The sequence below is a fragment of the Sarcophilus harrisii genome, chromosome 2 (genome assembly GCF_902635505.1).
Source record: "Sarcophilus harrisii chromosome 2, mSarHar1.11, whole genome shotgun sequence".
In the NCBI taxonomy this organism is placed as follows: Eukaryota; Metazoa; Chordata; class Mammalia; order Dasyuromorphia; family Dasyuridae; genus Sarcophilus; species Sarcophilus harrisii.
The window spans coordinates 204,409,985-204,430,840 of NC_045427.1; the positions used below are offsets into that span (position 1 = coordinate 204,409,985).

General features: G+C 43.1%; 1 protein-coding gene across 3 annotated transcripts in view; it reads left to right on the forward strand.

Moving 5' to 3' along the window:
• The window catches only part of CMIP (c-Maf inducing protein), a 259,640-nt gene that overhangs the window by 205,776 nt on the left and 33,008 nt on the right, over window positions 1–20,856 (forward strand). For all 3 annotated transcript variants that reach the window (XM_031951284.1, XM_031951283.1, XM_031951282.1), the window contains exons 5-9: window positions 2,883–2,924; window positions 7,886–7,948; window positions 10,178–10,258; window positions 18,337–18,440; window positions 19,231–19,335. In XM_031951284.1, the coding sequence (XP_031807144.1) occupies window positions 2,883–2,924; window positions 7,886–7,948; window positions 10,178–10,258; window positions 18,337–18,440; window positions 19,231–19,335 (395 nt within the window). The remainder of the gene's footprint in view (window positions 1–2,882; window positions 2,925–7,885; window positions 7,949–10,177; window positions 10,259–18,336; window positions 18,441–19,230; window positions 19,336–20,856) is intronic.

The following is a 20,856-nucleotide window of genomic DNA, read 5'->3' on the forward strand; positions in this document are numbered from 1 at the left end:
ATCTGAGTCTGAAGGTCAGGAAGACGGTGAGGACCGCAGATGAGCGGAGTAGAGGTTTGGAATATTAGGCAAGAAATTACCTTTGACCCTTTGGCAAACTGTAGTGAAGAAGCTGCTTCTTTTACTAGCCAACAGGAAAGAGATATCCTCTATGTGTTCATGCAAACAGACATCAAGAGAACCCCATCTTTTTGCCTCCTCCAAACTTGGTAGGATCTTATTTTACTCAAAGTCCTCCTTTGGCACTCCCTTTAACATGAATAGGCAGCACAGTGTGTGAGCCATTACTGAACCTGTCACAGAGAAGGAGAAAGGAAGGGAAAAGTGGCCCAAAATTTGTCTTTTATGAGAGAGGAGCATTTTTGGAGAGGGAAACAACTTTATGCATCTTAGCATCCTTGTTGAAGAGAGAGTGCCAATTCCCTGTGGTGGCCAGTCCTTAGGGGGCAAGAGATTCAGGAGTTTTTCCTAATAGAGCAGATAGCAAAGTACATTTTAAAACTTATAAGTGAAAATTCTTGAACACAAGATATTTTTGACTGCAAAGCATTTACTGATGCTTTCTAGCTTGCTGGTATTGATGGGAACAAAGGTTGTGCTACCCACAACGAAGGAATGAATGAACAGATTCAGAGTAAAGAAAGGATATGATGTTTCATGTAGACTGAATGAGGATGACTCCACTCACTTCAAAACTTCCTAGCACAGCAGAGGAGCTTGGAATGGAGGCTTGCTAATTAAATACTGTCCTTTGAACAGCACAGGCGTGGAGGGCAGATTCTGTTAGCAGAGTGTAGTGCTGACTCTTCCTTTTTGGGAGCAGGATTCACCAGCAGCAAACCAGGTTTGACTTTGCTCTGAAATATGAGCATGCCTGTGGTTGAGTTTCTGTGGCCACTAAAGGCAATAAGGGTTCATCAGGTTTTGCTGGGCAGGGCCTTTAAGAACCATGGTAATGTTCCTCTAACTCCAGACAAACTGGAGAATTCAGCTTTGACTCATGATATCCTGAATTTGACTCACTGGCTCACAATGTCAATATTAGAAATGTCAATCTCAGATTATTAATCTCCTCAACAGGAGACAATTCATGAGTTATAAATTGAGAGTATATGCCTCCATACAAGTTGTGGTGAACTGACTCGTTGGCAGGATTTGTAAAAGTTAAACATTGAATAAACTTATTAATCCCTGCTGATACCTACAGTTCTAGAGGAACTTAATAGTCCTCTTATTTGAAGCATGAGAGAAATTAACTCATGAATTTTGTTTTTTCTTTTAAACTTTTCTTCAAATATATATGTCTTATATAAGCTTCCTGTAGACAATTTTTAGTTTTTGTCTTTATATCTCTAGCACCGCAGAGTGTCCAGAACATAGTAAACTTCATAAATGCTTGTTGAATTAAATTGAATTACTACATCAGCTCTTTCTCATTGCATATTTATAGAAAATTCCTGATAGCAAAGATCAGTTTTCTAATGGTTTTGAGATCATCTTCTCAATTTCCTCTCCCTGCCTTATCTTCTTTCCAGGAAAATCTGGTGGTATAGACAGGAATATTCTTAACTGCACTGCTTTCAGAAGAAAAGAGGAATACCTACCTGTGAAACTTCCTCTTTCCTCCATTCTCTCACCTTGATTCTAGGTTCTTTGGTTGCCACTTGGAGGAAAACTTACTAGGGAGTTCATCTGGTTAAGAAAATTCACCTTTCTGCCTTTTCCTACAGAACCAGAAAGGGAAAATCTCCCTGAATGTATACATCACTTTGAAGAGACCATCTTACAGCTTTGCCTAAAAATCTTGTTCAGTTCTGTCCCACTTTGTAGAATGGATGTACAAGCACTTTAGCCAAAAACTTTGCAGTAAGCATTTTACTAATTATTTTTTAAAGTCAGCAAAGGTCTAAAGCCAATTCTAATCTACTTTACAGAAAGTAAGTGTATGGAAAGTGCTGATGGAGTTCAATCTTCAAAGTGACTGCCAGATTCTGACATCAAAGGCCTTTTATGCTTGTGAAATGTGAACAAGATTTGGGGGGGAGGGCAGGAGTGGTGATGTTAGGGTTGAGTTTTTTTTTTTAAACTTGAGTTTGTTTTTAACTTGAAAGTAACAACTGTCAGTGCTTTGAAAATCTTGGAAACCAACTTAGGGATTGGTATCAATTAAAGCCCTACTCTGATGCCTCCTCATAGTGGGAAGATAAATATAAGATTCTCAAATTATGATGAAAAGATAACTCTATGGTTCTCAAAGACTGTGCTGGTAGAATTCATACAGACTGGAAAGACTTCACGAACATGATTAATGGGGGTAGCCTAATTTCCAGAATCTTATTACTAGGTTGGTCATAGGGTGAGATAAACTGTTTAGATACAATGATTCTCAAAGTCCATATGTTATGATGTAGAGGGACTGCCTTCTTCATCAGATAAGGTTATAGCCACACTGATGAATCTGATTTTAAGTAAAAAGTACGAATTTTAAAAAAGTTATCCCTTTTACAAATGTCCCTGAATGAAAGCAGAACTGTGGAATTCTATAGTGCCACCTCAGAGAGTTTTCTCCACCAGTCATGTGCCCTGGAACAATAGGAAAGTCATGCAAAACAGAAACTGTTCTTATTTAACTCAGTTTCCTCATCTGTAAAATGAGCTGGAGAAAAAAATGGCAAATCACTCCAGTAACTTTGCCAAGAAAACCCCAAACTGGGGTTATGAAGAATTGAAAAACAACTGGGCAACAACAGCAAAAGACTCTAAGCCTAGAATCTTCAGTTTTCTTCTAAACCTCCTTCATTCTCTTTTTCATATATCTATGTACTTGTGAGTGATAAATGCAAAATTATCTAATCCTTTTTTCCCTTTATTCAATCCTTTAGAATACTAACTTGACCACTCAAGAGCATGAAAACATTATTGTGGTAAGTATTTTCTCTGTCTCCCTTGGGCCTTGGTGAGCATTGGGGGCCCCCTTGTCAGCAGTGTAAAAGTGCATTTCATTCTGGTTTATTTGCTTCCTCGTGGAAGAATTTTCCCTACCTGCATTGGAACACACTTGAGTACCCTTGATTTCTTCTTGAGTCTGATTTAAGCTCCCAACGATTCTGGCCAATACATGTAGATTAGCCTTTTCAGAGGTAGAGCAGGGTGGGGAAGGAGACGGCGAGGATGATAGCACCGGTTCAGTCATGAGGAAAGCAGTGGAGAGAAAAGCTTTTTCTTTCTAGGAGGATCAGTCAGCGAAAGGATTTTAATTGATCCATAAATAGAACCTAGACTTAATTGATGCTGGTTTCTGGAGTAAAGTAATAATTTCTAGTACTTTACTATGATCTTAGAGTCTGGTTCTTCATGGTTTTCTAGCTCGTTCCTGGGATGCCGTAGTCAGATCTCTTTCTGGACCATTTTACACTGTGAGATGTACCTCCCATCAGGCGTGTGAATTGCTCCAAATCCCTAGCACGCCGCTATCAGGAAGCCAGCAAGAGCCCATTACGCTCTCAGAAGGCGTTGTATGCCTGCTCATTCTCAGCTTTTTCTCTTGGCAGTGGCCTTGACAAACAAACCCAGCCACCGAGCCGGGGCTCCCGCCTCGGGGCCTGCTGCGGTGCTTGGAGGGGAGTGGGCCTTGGAGGCCTTTCCTGGCCAGCACAGCCTCGGGCCTCCCCGTGCCCTGTCCGGCTTCCTCAGGGCCTTCCCCAGGGTAACCCATCCTCCCCAGGCCCTCTCTAGGGCTCCTTTCGTTTTTGCCCATTTGACCTGGTGGATCAGGTGGATAAGGAGCAATGGATTTTGAGTCAGAAGATTTCAGATCCTGGGCTGCCCTTCACAAGGTTCTACGGGTTTCAGGTTTCCCATCTGTAAAACGGCAGGGTCAGACCACCCTACTTGGAAATTTTCTGACCCCACATGTTTCCAAAGCTAGAAGTTTGTTTTTGTGGCGCTGTCCAGATGCCCACTTGTTCTCTTGGAAGCCTTTACTCCTGAAAAGTCACGGGCGGGCTTTAGGGGACCTTGGGGGGAAGTCCTGGTCGTCGCTGCTCCTTTTGAAGGGCACCTGTAGCTGTGTTGGCAGCCCATGGCTGCTGCGGGGGATCTGGGCAGGACTCGGGTGTGGGCTGGGAAGGAAACCTAGTCCCCGGCCTGAAAGGCACGCTCTCCCAGTGGGCTGTGGCCCGTGGCCCGGACTCCTTCCGGAGAACTCTGATCACTTAGTTTGATCCAGGCCACAGGCCTCGTCTGAGGCCATGTTGGGAATTATCACCAGAGACTGCAGCAAAAAAGCGATAGCCACATCAGCAGGCCCAATTCCTCCCTTTGTTTGCAGTGCTGGCTCCCTGGGGTTGCCTAGCAACAGAGAAAGAAAGGGACTCGAACTTTAACGAAAGTTAGGTACTTGATAGAATCGTGAATTCATAAACTGGAAAGGACCTGAAGGCATACGCCCTTTATTTTACTGAGGAGGAGAGTGATTTATTAACACATAAATAGCATAGCCCAGAATTGAACCCTGGTTCCCTGATTCCCTATGCAAGGTGTTTTCCTTTTTAGCATATGTTTTATGTTATTTGTGGTATAAGGAAAAAACTATAAAGATTCCTCCTAAGTAAGACCAGTCTTAAAGAGTAAAAAGAATCTCAGGCTCTTGCTAATTATTGACCTTGTGACGGTCATTTTTCTGTCTTTCTCTACCTAAACTTATACAAAAATGTTATGTAGTTATTGATTCTCAAAGAAATTATGTCCATAGGTTATTGGTGCTATAGAAAATGATGAGAGGCTCTGTTCCCTGTAGTCATTCAGTAATCTACCCAAACCCTTTGAGGTACAATCTAAAGGCTCCAGCATTTAAGAGGTGTGTTTTGGACTTGGCATTTCATTTTATTTAATTGCATCTTTTATCTAATACCAATGATAAAGTAAAGGAAAATGAGAACGAAGAGTAGCCCTACTTTAAAAGGCAACATTATGGAAGGATCCTGACCAATTTTTCATTTGCATCTATTTTTGGTATTTGAAATTCACAAGGACCATAAGACCAAAGGTTTAGAGCTAGAAAGGTTCTTTTTAGATCAAGTCCAACCCTCTGATTTTATTGATGGAGAAATTAAGACCCAGGATGATTAAGTGAAACTTACCAAAGGTCACACAGCTTGGTAAGTAACAAAAACCAGGATTCCAGCCTGGGTCCTCAAAATGCAGGGTTCTTTTTGTTGGTGCACAATGCCCCCGCATGATAATATGCTGTGTAGGATTTAATAGAATAATGTATAATGGAAAGACCTTTATGAGAACTGGCTGAGACCCCTGGTTTCACAACTAATTATGTGGTCTTGAACAAGGCAGTTCATTTGAGTAAGTTTCTGAAATGGAGATGATCTGTGAAATGATGATGATGACTCCTAACTTCTCTCCTTCACAAGATTGTTATGAGAATCCAGAAAGACAATACCTTTATAGGTGATCTTTTTAAGTGCCTCACAGATATAAAGTATTATTGTTATAGGAGACCTTGTTATATTGAGATTATTCCCTTGATGTCTGCAAGTGCTCCCCCTTCCCCTCCATTATCCATAGAGCCTAAAGTAAAACAAGTTTGTATCTCTAGATGGTTATCTAACCTGAAAGCTTTGAGCACCCACCTATCCTCCCTCACACTGTTTTTACTGGCACAGGTCTCATTTTGGCAAGGTGTCATATAATAAAAAAAATCATAATTTAAAGCTTTCTCACAAGCATCTTCCTAACAATTAGTTATTTAAAAAAAAGAGAGAGAAATTATATCCTCATTGGATCCTATGTGAAGTAGATAGACTAAGTATTATTATCTTTATTTTGCAGGTGAATAAATTGAGAATTGGAGAGTTATTGGGCATTGAAAATGTTAGTGCTAGAAGAGTCTTTAGAGATCACTAAATCTCTTCTTTAAAAAGATAAGGAAATTGAGGCATTTTGGTATTGGTAAACAATTACCATAGCTAAAGATGTCCACCTGGATACAATGTCTTTTTCTTCTCAACCCCAAAGTCCTTTGTTCCTTTCTTAAGATACTTTACCTTATAAGCTATGTACCTGTTTTATTTCTTCTAAGTACAACAAGTTCCTTGAGAGTAGAGACTGCCTTATTCAGCTTTGTATTCCTTACATCACTTACCATTCAGTCAATTAAAAATATTTATTAAGTATTTACGGTATGCTAGCTCCTGTGCTAAACACCACAGATACGACAAAAAGATAAAAAGCAGTCTCTATTCCCAAAGAATTCACAACCTAATGATATTCTCATACCGAATATCAAAGTTTCAAATATTTGTTGGATTTTACCAAATAAAATTCCATTAGAATAAGCTTTTTAAAAAGAGGAATGAGCTTTGGAATACTGCGAGTTTCTGTCACTGGAGGTATTGAGTTAGGGTCTAGAAGGAGAGTTCAGGGATATTTTTAAGGAGATCACTGTTTTGGTAGAGGTTGGACCAGATGACTTTGATGATCTCATCCAACTCTGAGATTCCTTGATACTGTGATTTATTGGCACATTATAGATTATTTAGTATAATATAGATTCATCCAATGCTTTCTTTGACACCGAATTTCTAACTTTTTTTTTTAAATGTTGAGCTGAAATCTGCCTCTGGAGCTTCTATCTATTCAATACTCCTAGTTTTGCCCCATGGGTTCAAGCAGAATATAACTAATACTTCTTCCACAAATTATCCCTTTGTATATTTAAAGATTTTGATTGTGTCTCTCCATGTACTGTCTTCTCCAGGTTGCACAGCCCTTGTTTCCTCAAATAGATCTCTTACCAAATATATTGCCTTCTTGTAAATATGTTATAACTTGCTAACTTTCCTTTTAAAATAAAATACCCAGAACTGAATAATATACTCCAGATGTAGTTGGGAGAATACACTAGAACTATTATTTTTCCCCTTCTGAACATTTCTACTCTCTCAGTGCAGTCCAAGATTGAGTTTTCTTCTACTTCTTCCTCCTCCTTCCTTCCTTCCTTCCTTCCCTCCCTCCCTCTGCTCTCCCTCTCTCCTTCCCCTCCACCTTCCTTCTTCCCTCCCTCCCTCCCTCTCTTCCTTCCTTCCTTCCTTCCTTCCTTCCTTCCTTCCTTCCTTCCTTCCTTCCTTCCTTCCTTCCTTCTTTCGACCTCCTCCTCCTCCTCCTCTTTCCTTTCTTCTTCTTGTGGGACGTTGTTTGGTGGTGAGGTTGTTGCTATGTTATATTGTTGATGCATATGGAGTAACTCCCAGGTCTTCTCTCTATGAACTATTTTATCTCCTCTAAATCCCTCACATACAAATATGGTTCTTAAAGTACTTAATATATCCATTCTTTCATTTAGCTTCTTATCACATTATTGTGAGGAGAAAAGGACAGGTATTATCACTTCCATTTCATAGGTAAAAATCTTTAGGTTGAGAGACATTAAATAATTTGATCAAAATCATACAGATAGTAAGTAGTAGAACTTGTACTATACCTAGTCTCCAAATCCTCAGTTCCATGTTCTAAGATAGTGATGTCATTCTCTCTAATGGACCACATTTGGACTTGGAAAAGCACAGATTAACATTATATTTTATTATATTTTTATTTGTTTAGTTAAACTTTTCCTCATTACATTTTAATCTTGTTGGGCTATGCTTAGCCCCTCTCCCCCCCCCCCCCCCCCAACTAATCAAGTTTGACATCTTTACTTTAAGATAACTCTGTGATAATCAGCTTTGTGTCTCAAAATGAAGGGACAAGGGTTCCTTTTTCTACCCCTCTGTTGCCAGGGGGACCATATTTTTTCCTCAGAAGAAAACTACTGCTGTATCTATATTCCTATTGAGGGATCAAACTGAATTATCTGTTCATTATTTTTCAGGCAATTGCTCCTTTGCTGGAAAACAATCACCCCCCGCCTGACCTCTGTGAATTTTTCTGCAAGGTACCAGAAAAGACTCAATTTCTGAAATCTTTCTGTTTCTGTTTGGAAACTTCCTGCCCCTGTGTTTGTGCCTCATACACACATCACAGATCAAAGTATCTAACTAATCCTGGCCATGGTGTACATCAGCCCAAACATAGAAGTTATTCAGGAAGCAGGCATTGGATCAGGGAGTGAATGAATGAGTCCTCAGTGATTACCGTTACCTGTCCATTACACAGACTCAGAGATGGAAACCCAAGCAGAGTAACCAGTGTTAGCTTTGGCTTTGGACTCCATTACATATCTAGTGTGAGATAGGACAGAGATTTTTTGGCAGGCAGACCTCCCTTCTGTATGAAATAGGGTGCCAATTATTTATAAAGGGAATTTGCCATCCCTGAGTGCAAACTTGCCTGAACTGATAAGCAGCCAGACTTTAGAGGAAACTTAACTGTTTTCTACGGATAATCCACATACAGATAAGCAAAAGTTGAAGTGGGTTGGGAACTCATAGTGGGCTAGACACTATGTGTCACATAGCAAAATGCACTTCCTCTTCCATGCATGAAAGTCTGGCCTTGAAACCCTAGCGAGGTGGCCCTTAAGAAATCCCAGTACAGAGAGTAGCAGGACCTTATGGTAACCAAAGTATCACTATAGGTAAAGAGTTTGTGGTTTCCTTGTGTTGGGGAAAAAGTATAATATGGAGCTAGGGCAGAGGTTGGGTGGGGATGGGGGGGTTGGTTCTTTTGCTTCATTATAGAAATGGACATTTTGACTGTTAAAGAAAGGTCATTTCTTTATAGGTAAGTAAGCAGCTTCCAAGAAAGCCTTTTTTAGATGGTGGCTTTGGATCTTCTGTCTCAGTTGTCACAACTTTGCCTTTTTCATAAGCAAGACTTTTTCTGCAGAAGCATGCATAGTAATGTTACGGAGCACGGGAATAGCTAACAACACGAGCTTTTTATGACACATGTTGTAATCTTATAGCTCCTGTGTGTGTGTGTTATGCAGGGCAGCAAAAGTATCTGATTGTACTTACCTGTGTGTGGATATGCCTGAGTATGTTTATGGCTGCTTCCATTTTTGTCTTTGTTCATACATATGCTTGTGTACCTTTCTAAGTACATGGAAACATGTTACAGGGTTTCTAGTTGCTTTTTATTGTACGAGTTCAAGAATCAATGAACTACAGCAAACTAAGGCCCAAATAGGGCCTGCCATTTGGTTTTTTATGACCTGTGAGCTGAAAAAGGCTTTTCTTTTTTTTAAGTATTTTAACCCCTGCTCTAGTTCCATAATTTAACCCAGACTGAAAACTTAATAGTCTGGTAATGTCAACGGCAAACCTGGTATTTTTTGTAGATCAAGCCCTTGGTCAGGGTTAAAATCTTGGGGAGAAGTCAAGGACACTGCATTGACCCTTCCGTGATTGTGATACTTCAAAGCATGTAGCTTCTAGAGACTGCCTAGTCAGCTTCCTTTAGAAAAGCCAGCTCTGCCTTCATTTAATCTAAACTTAAATTTGTGGTGCTTTCTCTTACAAACCTGTAGAAGGGAACATGCTACATATGAACCCCCTTCCCTTCTAATTTCTTCATTTCACATAAAAGGCAGACATTAAAATAGGAATTCATTTCTGATATTTGGAAAGGATTCATTCCCAGCCATGGGTCTCTTCCCCCTCCCCCCACCCCAGCTTCATGCATGGGGCATGCTTCTTTGCCATGAGAGAATGATGAGGACAGAGTCCCATTTTCCCTTTTGGAGCTAGCAGTGGAATGAGGAGAAAATTTTGGGAAAGGAGTAGAGAAGAAACACACGCACACGCACACACACACACACACACACACACACACACAATCCTGCCTCCTGAGATGAACATCACTTCCACCCAGCATGGTGGATTTTCCCCAGTCCGTCCCCGCTGACCATTCATGAGAGAAGAATACTTAAAGGGATTGTGAGGGTCTTAGTGGGTCTTCCCAGTCAGTCATACCCCCTCAGAATTGTAGCCCTACTGGAAGATGCAGAGGGATGAATGATACCCAGTGTCCTTCTCCAGGCTACTTTCCCTGATCCAGAAGCTAAGCTGGGGTTGGGGGGTGAGCATAGTGGTCTCCTTATTGTGATCCAACCCCTTCTGCATATCGATGACTTTCTCTTTCTCATGAGAACACGGGCACCGGGTGGCTCTTTATTTACCAGGGTTCTTAGCTGTGCTTAACTATATTTTCCTTTCTGCAGCACTGCAGAGAACGCCCTCGATCCATGGTGGTCATAGAAGTGTTCACACCGGTGGTTCAGAGAATCCTCAAACACAACATGGTAGGTTCTTCCTAGAAGAGCAGCCGGTTGCTCCTGGAGGTGAGCTTGCCCTCCCAAGTCCAGGTGGGGATATCCTGCCTGCAGCACTGAGCAATAGGCGGACAGCTTAGTCTTTAAAGAAAGACTCGTATTAACCTAGCATGGGCAACCATTTGAAAAAGCTGGTCACCTCTTCCAAGCAGAATCAGAGCAGTGCTAGCACCGGCTTACCATATTGAAATTCACTGAACCCTGCTCTGCAGTTGGTGGTTGAGTAGATTGGCACTCTTTCTTTGGCAAAGACAAGATTCTTTCCTTTGCAGTAGAAATTCCTTTAACTGGGGCAGTAGAGTACTAGGGGCTGTTAGATTGTTTTAGGAAGCAGGTGTATGTGATGATGAACCTCCTGGGTAGATATCATTTCCAAAGGTCTCCTTTATACTCCTCCTTTATCCTTCGCCCTGCTTTTTTTTGTGATGGTGATAAGGAACAAGCAAAGGGATGGAAGAACAAAATGAATGAATATGAGTATTATGTTACTCTAATGGAAGTCATTTCTCCTAGCTAGGCTCACTCTTAGATGTCACAGTTTTCCTGAGCATCATCCTCGGTCCAACCTAAACTTGGATTCGTGGTTGGCTCTCCTTTCTCTCTCTCTCTCTCTCTCTCTCTCTCTCTCTCTCTCTCTCTCTCTCTCTCTCTCTCTCTTTCTCCCCTCCCTCCTTCCCTCTCTCTCTTCTCCCTCCCTCCCTTCTCTCTCTCTCCCTCCCTTCTCCCCCCCTCTCTCTCCCCTAAAACTTATATAATTATATATTATAAACTCATAGACTTAATATTAGAAGGAACCCAATAGGTTACACAGAACCACTTCTCAACTAATTCAGAAACTATGGCACAAGTCCAAGAATTGCCCTCTCCTTATGCAATTCTGGGGAGAGGTAGCTTCCTGTGTTTTATTTTTTCTTGCTCTGTAATTTCTTGGCAGTTTTATTGGTATGGCACTGAATAAGTAGATTAATTTAGGTAGAATTGTCATTTTTATTTTATTAGCTCAGCCTATCCATGAGCACTTGATATTCTTCCAGTTGTTTGGATTCAGCTATATTTGTGTGGAAAGTGTTTCGTAATTGTGTTCATATAGTTCTTGTCTTTGTCTTGGCAGGTATATCCCCAAATATATTCTCCACAATCAATTTAAATTCAATTCTGTTTCTGGACTTTGTTGGTAACATAGAGAAATGCTGATGATTTATATGGATTTATTTTGTATCCTGCAACTTTGCTAAAGTTGTTAATTGTTTCTAGTAGTTATTTAGTTGATTATCTAAGCTTTTCTAAGCATACCATCATATCATCTGCAAAGAGTGATAATTTTGTTTCCTTATTACCTACTCTAATAAGGAATTTTTTTCTTTTCTTATTGCTAAAGTTAACATTTTTAATGCAATATTGAATAGCAATGGTGAGAGTGGGCAGCCTTGTTTCAGCTCTGATATTATTAGGAGTGCTTCTAGTTCATCCCTATTACATATGATGCTTGCTGAGGGTTTTAGATAGAAGAGCTTTCTGTCTTTTGAGGCAACATCTTCCATTCTTGATCTGCTCTCATTTTTAGAAAGTTATTTCCTTATGTTGACTTGAAAATTGCCTTCCATAGTCTTGTTGCTTTGAGCTGTCTGTATTAAGTGTAAGTAGAGCAAGCCTAAACCCTCTTTTACATGACAAATATATTCATATATTTGAAGATATCCATTCTGTACTAATCCCCTTTCCTCCCACTCAGTCACCTGTACCAAGTTTCTTTTGCCCAGGATGAATATTCCCACTTCATCCAATAGCTCTTTCCTTGGCCTAGTTTTCAACCCCCTCACCATCCTGTTTGCCCTTTTCTTGGAGATATTCCATTTTGTCGATATCCTTTCCAAAACATGTTGCCCAGAACTTAACACAATACTCTAAATGTGTTCCAACAAGGGCAGAGAACATCAAGGTCTAGGGAGTGGCTCTCACTCCACACACTAGACTTCTATTAATGTAGACCAGGATTATGTTAATTGGCTGTCCTGTCACTGTTGACTCATTAAACTGTTGGTCATTTAAACCCCACGCATCTTTTTTTTTTTTTTTTTTTTTAACCCAAAAGACTTTCGTCCTCTTTCCAAAGTTCACTATCAATCCCCTTCTCACCTTTTTTTTGCTTCATCAGGTGTCCGGTAACCCCATAGTAAGATTACTGTTCAATCTCTTCACTGCTCCCTCTTCCAGATCAGCACCTTCTACTGCATCATTCTTTTGCCCAGATTCTTCTCCCTTGTAAAACGCGGCTGTTTTATGTCCCATTCCCTCAGGGCATGGGTCTGTTTTGGTGTTTCCCCGGGCCATTGAAACAGGACACCCCCCCTCCCCAGTCTCAAAGAGAACGTTAGCCCCGAGATGGAAAGAGCCAAAGTCCCAGAGTCAACACACCTGCCCTAAGGGCTTGGGAGCTAACAGGCAGGGCAGGTAGGGCTGACAGGTGTCTGGAAGCCTGAAGATGACCGCTGCCTCTGCTTACTTGCCGTGGGGGCTGATCCTGAGCATTGCCTTCCCTGGAATTGCTGCTGAAGGCCCCCATCTCCCATCTGTGCAGCCCCAGTTCCCAGGGGAAGCATTGAAGGAGGCTTCAGGGACAGGAGTGAGGAGGCCGGCCTCTCGCTGCTCGTACATCACCAGGACACAGTCAGCATCAAGGCTAGGCCTTGACACGGATGGGCCTTTGGGAAAAGGCAGAGTTAACTGGCTGTAGTTTCTTTAAAGCTCAAACAGCTCAACTGGGAACCCTGTCTAAGACAAAAATTTTCAGCCACCCGGTACCTGAATTTTGAGGCCATAAATGATGGAACCAAGGGCTGACTTGCTCTTTGTGAGAGGAAGAACCAGACAGGTCGCCTCATTACACAGAAGCACCAAATGGCCAAGGCACAACAATCTTTCTCTAAGAAGAAAGGCAACTGATACATAGAGGCAGTATCTGACTTGCAAGAAGGATGTGTAAATTGGGCCCTAGTGTCAGGTCTTAAAGGTCTGAACAGTTGCCAAGTGTCAGTGTTAGCTGAAAAGCAACACTGCCGTATGGTGGATAGGCAGGAAGGCCTGGGTTTGAATTCTGCTGCCAACCCTTGATAGCTGTGTGACTCTGGGATGATTGCTTAACCTTTCTGAACTTCCATGTCCTTATCTAATATTTATCTATAAAATAGGGATTATAATTATGCCTTTTACAGGATCATCAAGAAGCTCAAATTAGATAATGTATGTGAAGCTCTTCATCATGCTCTATAGTGTTATTTATTCTGTGTGCAAAAGCTCTTCTACAAGGCTCTTTTTTTCCCTCAGGCTTCTGACACCATCTTTTCACTTGGGGCTGAACACTTAGGCCCTCGGGGCTGAAACTGCTCCCTACTTCAAAAGAGCTACTAAATAAAAATGCCCCTGTGGCTTATTTGAGCAGGGAACCTTATGCAGAGTAGGTGCTTAAGAAATACTGGTTTGTTGAGACAAAACCTAGTGTGTGAGAAATTCATCTGAAAAGGAAAGGCAACGTGATCACCAGTGTTGCTTCCCTCCGAGGTTGGCGGGGAGTTCCGATTCTACTAGATGTTTGCGTCATTTTGAGTTTGAGTGTGCTCAGGAAGAGGCCAAAGGGCAGGACAGAGCAGGGCAGGGCCGGGCCATGTGGCTTCTGGACTGGTCTGCTAGGGAACAGGGGATGTTTGTTAACTAGAAAATCATTTGTCCTCATATGGACACTGCGTGAACTGGCAGCCACACCTTTTCTGAGTCATCGCTGGAGTCTAGAGGACATGTGTGTTTGGTATTGCTTATTTAAAGGGACTTTTCCTCATCCTGGCATGTTGAATTTATTGTGGTAGACATGGATTTAGGCTATCTGCCTCCTTTCTCCCAAAGTGTGTCTTTTTGAGTATTCTGTAATATTCTGGAGTTGAGAAATAGGTAATTTTAGACTTCATCCAGCAGTCATTTCTTAGAACCCTACAATGTTTGAGGAACTGTGCTAACATTGGGGATTCAGTGACAAAAATGAACTGCCCTCAGCAACTTTGCATTCTTTTTTAGTGTGTTTCAGTTGGAATATCAGGAACATGGATAAAGTCAATACAAAATACATAAATTAATTTCCCAAGGAGTGTTCTAGCGGTGGATAAGATTATAATATTTTTCATGTAAAAGATGGCACCGGAGTTGAGCCTTGAATAAAGCTGATAGTTCTATAATGTGGCGGTATGAGGAGAGTCTGTTCTGCGCAAGGGGCACAAACCTATGTAAAGAACAGACACAGGAAGTGGGATGTTGTATTTAGAGAAAACCCAGTAAACGACACCTCAGACTTAAAAGGAGGCACCAGAAGTTTGACAGCCTTAACATCTTCATGCCTGCTTGTTTATGTTAATTTCATGGAAATGGAAATGTTTCTGGAACTAGTCACTTGCCACCTGAAAATGGACAATCCATGACACGTAGCTTCAGAATTTGTATGGTCGCATGTGAACTGGTGAAGATTGGATACTTTGCTTTTTCTTAGGGAATTTCCTATTCAAATATTCATTTTACTCTTTAGCACAAAGTACCTATTGTAAGGTAGCTTCACTTGATTTCCCTTCCTTATTGGTAACAAACTGTGACCTGGTACTAAGGAATCTATATCCATAAAGCCATGAAGCCAAAAGAGAGAAGTAGATCACCTAGTGTAAAGGTTCTCAAAGTGTGTTCCCTAGGCTGCTGGTAGTCCCAGGAGGTACTACTCAGATACTATTCTCTGTGACTTGAAAGATGCTGGGCTTTTGTAAAGCGTATCTGTCCTTTGAGAGTTGAAATTACATTTTAAAAGCATAACAATGAATCTTTCTGAAATGTAGCTATAGTAATAGTAGTTTATCCCAGAGAAAAGCCATCTCCATTTTCTTTTTCCTTGCAGAGTAATATGAGGACATGTAAAAGAGTTAGCTGACCACTGATCTGGCCTGTCTTGCTCCTCACCCTCTGACAAAACCTTATTTAATTGTAGGTATTGCCATTGCAGCACAGTGTGCTTGAAAAACACTGGATTTGGAGTTGGAGGTGTGCTGGATTTAAATCCTGTCTATCTGTATGACCTTGAGCAAGCCATCTAATTTCTCTTAGGTTTCTATTTCCTTTTGTCTAAAACAAAGGGGCTGGCTGTACTACATGGCCTCTTCTAGATTTAAATCTTGCTCCTAATCATCTTCATCTCTCTTGATGACTTTAATTGGTTTAAGAAGAGTAGTTATGTCTATTTATGCCATATGTCTGGCCTATGTAGTCATCAGTGGATGTCTTGTCATCTCAATGCAGCAAATTAATATAAAAGTTTGAATGAAATGAATAGAAAAGTATCCCTCCTCCCTTTTTAGACAGACTGAATCTGTAGGCCCTAAAGTCCACAGTCCAGGAATAGTCCCAAGCACTAAGGTTACAGTATTAAAGCATTTAAAACTGAAAAGAACCACAAAAGAGCACCCATTTTTATCTGAATCCTTTATTTTATAGATGAGGAAACTGAGGCACTAGAGACCTTATGTGATAAATCACATAGCTATGAAGTTGCTGAGGTAGGATTCAGACTGGCTCATTCTACACTACAAGTCCCATGCACATTCAGTATATAATGCTGCCTCTAAGGGAAAGGATCTGCTCAAAGTCTTATGTGTTTTGTGTTGTTTTCAAAAGGAACCAGTTGTTCATTTATTTGAACATTTCACAAAATGTCCCTGTATTCCCTCTTTTTCTCCCCTCATTCCTCTTCCCTCTACCAAAAAAAAGAGACGGTTCAGCTTGCCATACTCTAGTATGGTTCTCCCACCCCATACTTGACTTTGAGCCTAGACGAAATATCTAACTTTCTCTCTCTCTATTTCTGGAGCTTCCCACTGGTGAGCAAGTACCAGTCAGGAAGAATACCAGTCTTGATTGAAAGTGCACTGGTTGCCAGTGGTCAAGGGCCATGAGCCCAAGCTAGCTGACAGAAATTGAAGTTGGAGTAATCCTCCTATGGCTGCTGAGGAGGCCTCTTTTCTTAGGGTCTGCCTTTCCTGTTCCTCCCCCTGACTGCTGTCGCCTGCTTTGAGGTTTCTCTTTCTGTCTCTCTCTCTCCCTCTATGTTTCCCCCCTCTTTGTCTCTCTATCTTTGTCTCTGTCTCTCTCTCCCTCCCTTCCTCATTTTTCTCTCCTTTCCATTTATCCTCAGTCACATGCATCATACACACCTCTTCCTCTCCCTCTCCCACCCATTCACACACAACCTCCATGACTCCCAGGGCTCCCTCTCAGACATCATTTCCCCTTCACACACACAATTCTTCTTTTACATACTCTTTGTAATGGGTCCTTTTCCATACTCTGCTAATTTTCCCCTAAGCTGTTTTACCACAGACCAAAGGTTCCAGGTCAAAATGTACCAATTACAGTCTAATTCTGATCCCCTGTTGATGCTGGTGAAGGTCCCTTGGGCTCTTGGTCTTCTGACTATTTGAGGCCAGTCTAAACCAGAAGGACTACCCCTGAGATGAGTATGCATGCAGTGGTGCTCCTGAGACTCTGTATTCGGCCCTTCTTCTCATCTCTGTCCTTTAGGATTCTAGATTTCAGAGCCAGAAGGAACTTTAGAGACCAACCCTTTCAGCTCTGGATTTATGATCCTAGGAACCCCCTCTAGATAAAGGAACTGGCTTAGAGGGGCTGAGTGACTTGCCTTATATTACACAGGTAATAAATAGCAGAGCCAAGATTTGAATATAGACTTTCTCAGTTGCTTGTCCTTTTCATCCAGTTGCTTCTATATGATCAAGAGATTTGCCATCTCTTAAGAGGCAGGAGCAACAACAGTTGCTTCTCCTGCATCAGGATACAAAGCCTCAGGATGCTAGGAGCACCCTGGTATATTCCTACCTCCTCTACAATTAAGGTGTTTCTTAATCTACCCTGAGTCTAGGGGTATGGGCCTAGGAAATCTCCTAAGTCACCAGTGCTGATAGGCCAGCACAATTCATATTTAGAGGGAATATTTATTTGCTCAGAGACTGGTGGGGCAAGATGACTTCTGAGTTTCTTCTAGCATTGATATTCTGAGACAATTGGTCACTAGCCAGAAATCCCCCTTTTATCTTCCACTTTACTGGTATATATTCTGACACCTTTTGAGAGAATGTGATTTTCCTCATTGCCTTATTCTATGCCTACTGGCTCACTTGCAAGAAATGAACTTTTAGCTTTCTTATTTGCCTAGCATGTGATACAGCAGAAGAAAATCAGTAGCCTGAGAGATTCCATTCTGTTTAAGGGCACATAATTCCTTTTATAAAATATCTGGGAATTCCAGGTGCTGGTGTTATTTATCACACTCTTATTGACATTTTCAAAAAAAATCAATTCTACAAAATTTAACTTTTAGAAATTAAAAAAATATTATTTTTATTTATTTTAAATTTTTTTGTTCAAGATTTCTACATATTAGTAAGAATGAAAGAATTAAAATTAAGATAGCTTAAAAAGTGGAAGACTCATTGGAACATAATTGGAATGAATATATTCTTAATTGAACAGCAAAAAAAAAGCCAATCCGATAAAAGAGGTTCTTTTCTGGTTATGTCGCATTTCTATCTGGCGGTTAATTGAACCAATTCAGTTGAATCAGAAATGAAAGAATCCCATTTCTGCCTCTTTTTTTTTTTGTCAAGGATGAAAGCCTGGAGCAAAGTCCATCATAGAATGCGGGACTCCCTATCTTGGGGGAGGGGTCAGGGCATGTTTCTTTTTCTTTTCTGGGTGTAACTGTCACTGTGGCTCCCAATCACATTTCCTGACTGCAGTCACTAATATGCCGGCTAGAAAGTGTCTCCTGTGTGTCCAGATGGAGGGTCAGAGAAATGAATTTGTTTTCTGGGAGTTGGGGGAAGGGATGAGAGAGGGAGGAGCACAGCAGGAGGAGCACAGGAGGGCCTGTGTTTGCCCTGGAGCCTGTTACTAGCTGAGCCCCCATTGACCTTGTTTCTCACTTGGGTCCTTTCCTCCCCTTTCTGCAGGATTTTGGGAAGTGCCCCCGGCTGAGGCTCTTTACTCAGGAGTATATTCTTGCCTTGAATGAGCTGAATGCCGGCATGGAGGTGGTGAAGAAGTTTATTCACAGGTCAGTGACACCTTTGCCCCCACCCCTCCGCCTGGCTCCTGGCAGCCTCTGGCTTTCCCTGCCTGTGGGTCTCTCCGGGAAGTCCCTGCAGAGCAGATGGAGCTGCCCGAGGGCAGGAGGGAGTTGAGACGGGGATCCCAATGCTGAGCTCATCGTATGTCCTGATTCTGACCAAGAAGTTGATCTTCAATGAACCGAGAAGCCAAAAATAGGTTCAGCCTCTGGAATGAGCTGCATCCAAGTGTGGTTTTGTGCTTAACCATGAGTGGAATCAGTTTTTTTTTTAAAGAATCTCTAATGAAGAACTGTGCCCCGGCACTTAGCTCCTGTTGCCATCACTGCCCTGGGTTCATGATTTCTCTGGTGCAAGGAACCCCTGGGAGGAAACTGCTCCTACCCATGCAGCCCTGCCGCTTAATAACATCTTAATAACATCTGAGCCTGGGGCACGGAGAGGTGAAGGGGGTCTCAGTAGACGCAGGACTTGAATCCAGGTCTTCTGATTCTATAACTGGCTTCTGGGCCGAACTGCTTGTGGATTTTCTAAAATTACCAACCTAGGGCATAACATCTTGTCCGGAGGAAATGCATTTAGGTTAGCGCTCCTGCTGCAGGGGGTTTACCGGTCGGCCCGGGAAATGCAAGCTCGGGGTGTCCCAAACCTAAAAGAGGTGTTTGGGAGGGTAAGGCTGAGGGAGATTTCCAGGCCTTTGTTGGCCGCCCGGGCCCGACTCTTAGCACATCCCCGGCCTGATAGGCCGTGTCACCCAGCTCTCTGCTTCTTTTGCAGCATGCATGGCCCCACAGGGCAGTGCCCCCACCCCCGGGTCCTGCCCAACCTGGTCGCAGTCTGCCTTGCTGCCATCTACTCCTGCTACGAAGAGTTCATCAACAGGTCAGTGCCGCTTTTCCAGCCCCGGCCAAGGCCGTCCTGGGGAGCCGCTGTTTTCTTTGAGAACGGGGCTGGGAGGGGCAGCGGGAGTGCGGAGGCCCCCATTACAGCATCATTAGTATCTTTCCCCCAGCACGGCCAGCCAGCTTTGAGCCGTTTGCGGCAGCTGCAGGCTCCTCCCCCGGAGAGCAGGGCTGGCCGGCCCCAAGCCGAGCAAGCGGGTTCTCTCCCTGCGGGGCCAGGATCGGGTGCCGCGAGTCCCCACGGAGGCCCTTGGGATGCTGCACTCACCCACGGATTCAGAGGCTTTTAAAGCCAAAGTCTGTTCTGATGTTCTGAAGTGAAGATGGTTTTACTAAATTCACTTTTAAATTAAATTAAATTAAAATTGTCCCACAATTAAATAAATAAATTAAATAAGTCCCACAACTCATTCTCTCGCTAGACTGAAGGTGTGACAGTTGGGATAAAAAACCTCAGAGACTCTCAAGAGGAGCAGCTAACACGTCCACGTGTGGCTTGTGTGGGACTGAGAAGGGAGAGCCACCCTCTCGCCCCAGATTTCTTTCCTGGGAGGACCTGAGACAGGCTCTGACCTCCGGGCTGCACAAGAAGGGGGCAGAAGTAGGCCCTGAGGCCGGGCCGGGGAGGTCCGGCTCTCTATACCCTTACAGAAGGATGTGTAGCTTTAATTTCTAAAAAATGCAGTAACGTCCTGACGATAACGGGTCACAGATTAGTGCACGACACACCCCACTTACAGGTTCTTGGGGGGGGGGCGGTAGGAGGGGGGGGCTCCCCCTCCCCCTCAGGCCTCAGGCACACACTCTCTCCTGAAGCCTCACTGGCCCCTCTCAGGACGTGTCCCGCAGCTGGGCGGGAGATTTGCCTCAGGCCCTGCCCGTGCCTCATGTGCCGGGCGACTGCGATGGGCCAGAGACTGGCCGGGTCGCCTTGAGGAGGAGCTGCAGCCACTGCCGAGAGAGGAGTGTTTGTCCTTGGCCAGGTTAATCTGCAGGAAGCAGCCCCTCCTGCCGCTGACCCCAAGTGCAGTATTCCCTTCCCCCCACCCCCCAAGCGAATTGTAGCCTTGTTAGGAGTTCTGAGCATGCTCCGGGCCCACGCTCCCAGCCTCCAGTTCATTGCTCATTCTTAAGTCTCTGATTCATGCTGGGGATCTCCGGCTTAGCCAGACATGGAGTTCCCTGCTCTCCTCTGTCTGGTACTAGGGCATGAAGGGGAGCACAGTGAGCGAGAACGGTGTCTTTCCCTGAAGGCCCGGGGCCGCACAGGCTCAGGCCCAGAGCACGGGGTGCTCCCGGAACCCCCGGCTGCTGGGGCGCTGCCCCTCCTGGGGAGCATTCGTGGACCTTTGGGAGAGAGTTGGAATTGGAAAAGATAAAGGGATCTCATCCTCCTGTCTACGATGGAAAATTAGGAGGGGAGAGCGCGCCTTCTGCTGTCTGAGAGGTTGGGGAGAACTCGGGGGAGGTCCGATTGTTAAGGCTTTCTAGCTCAGAACCC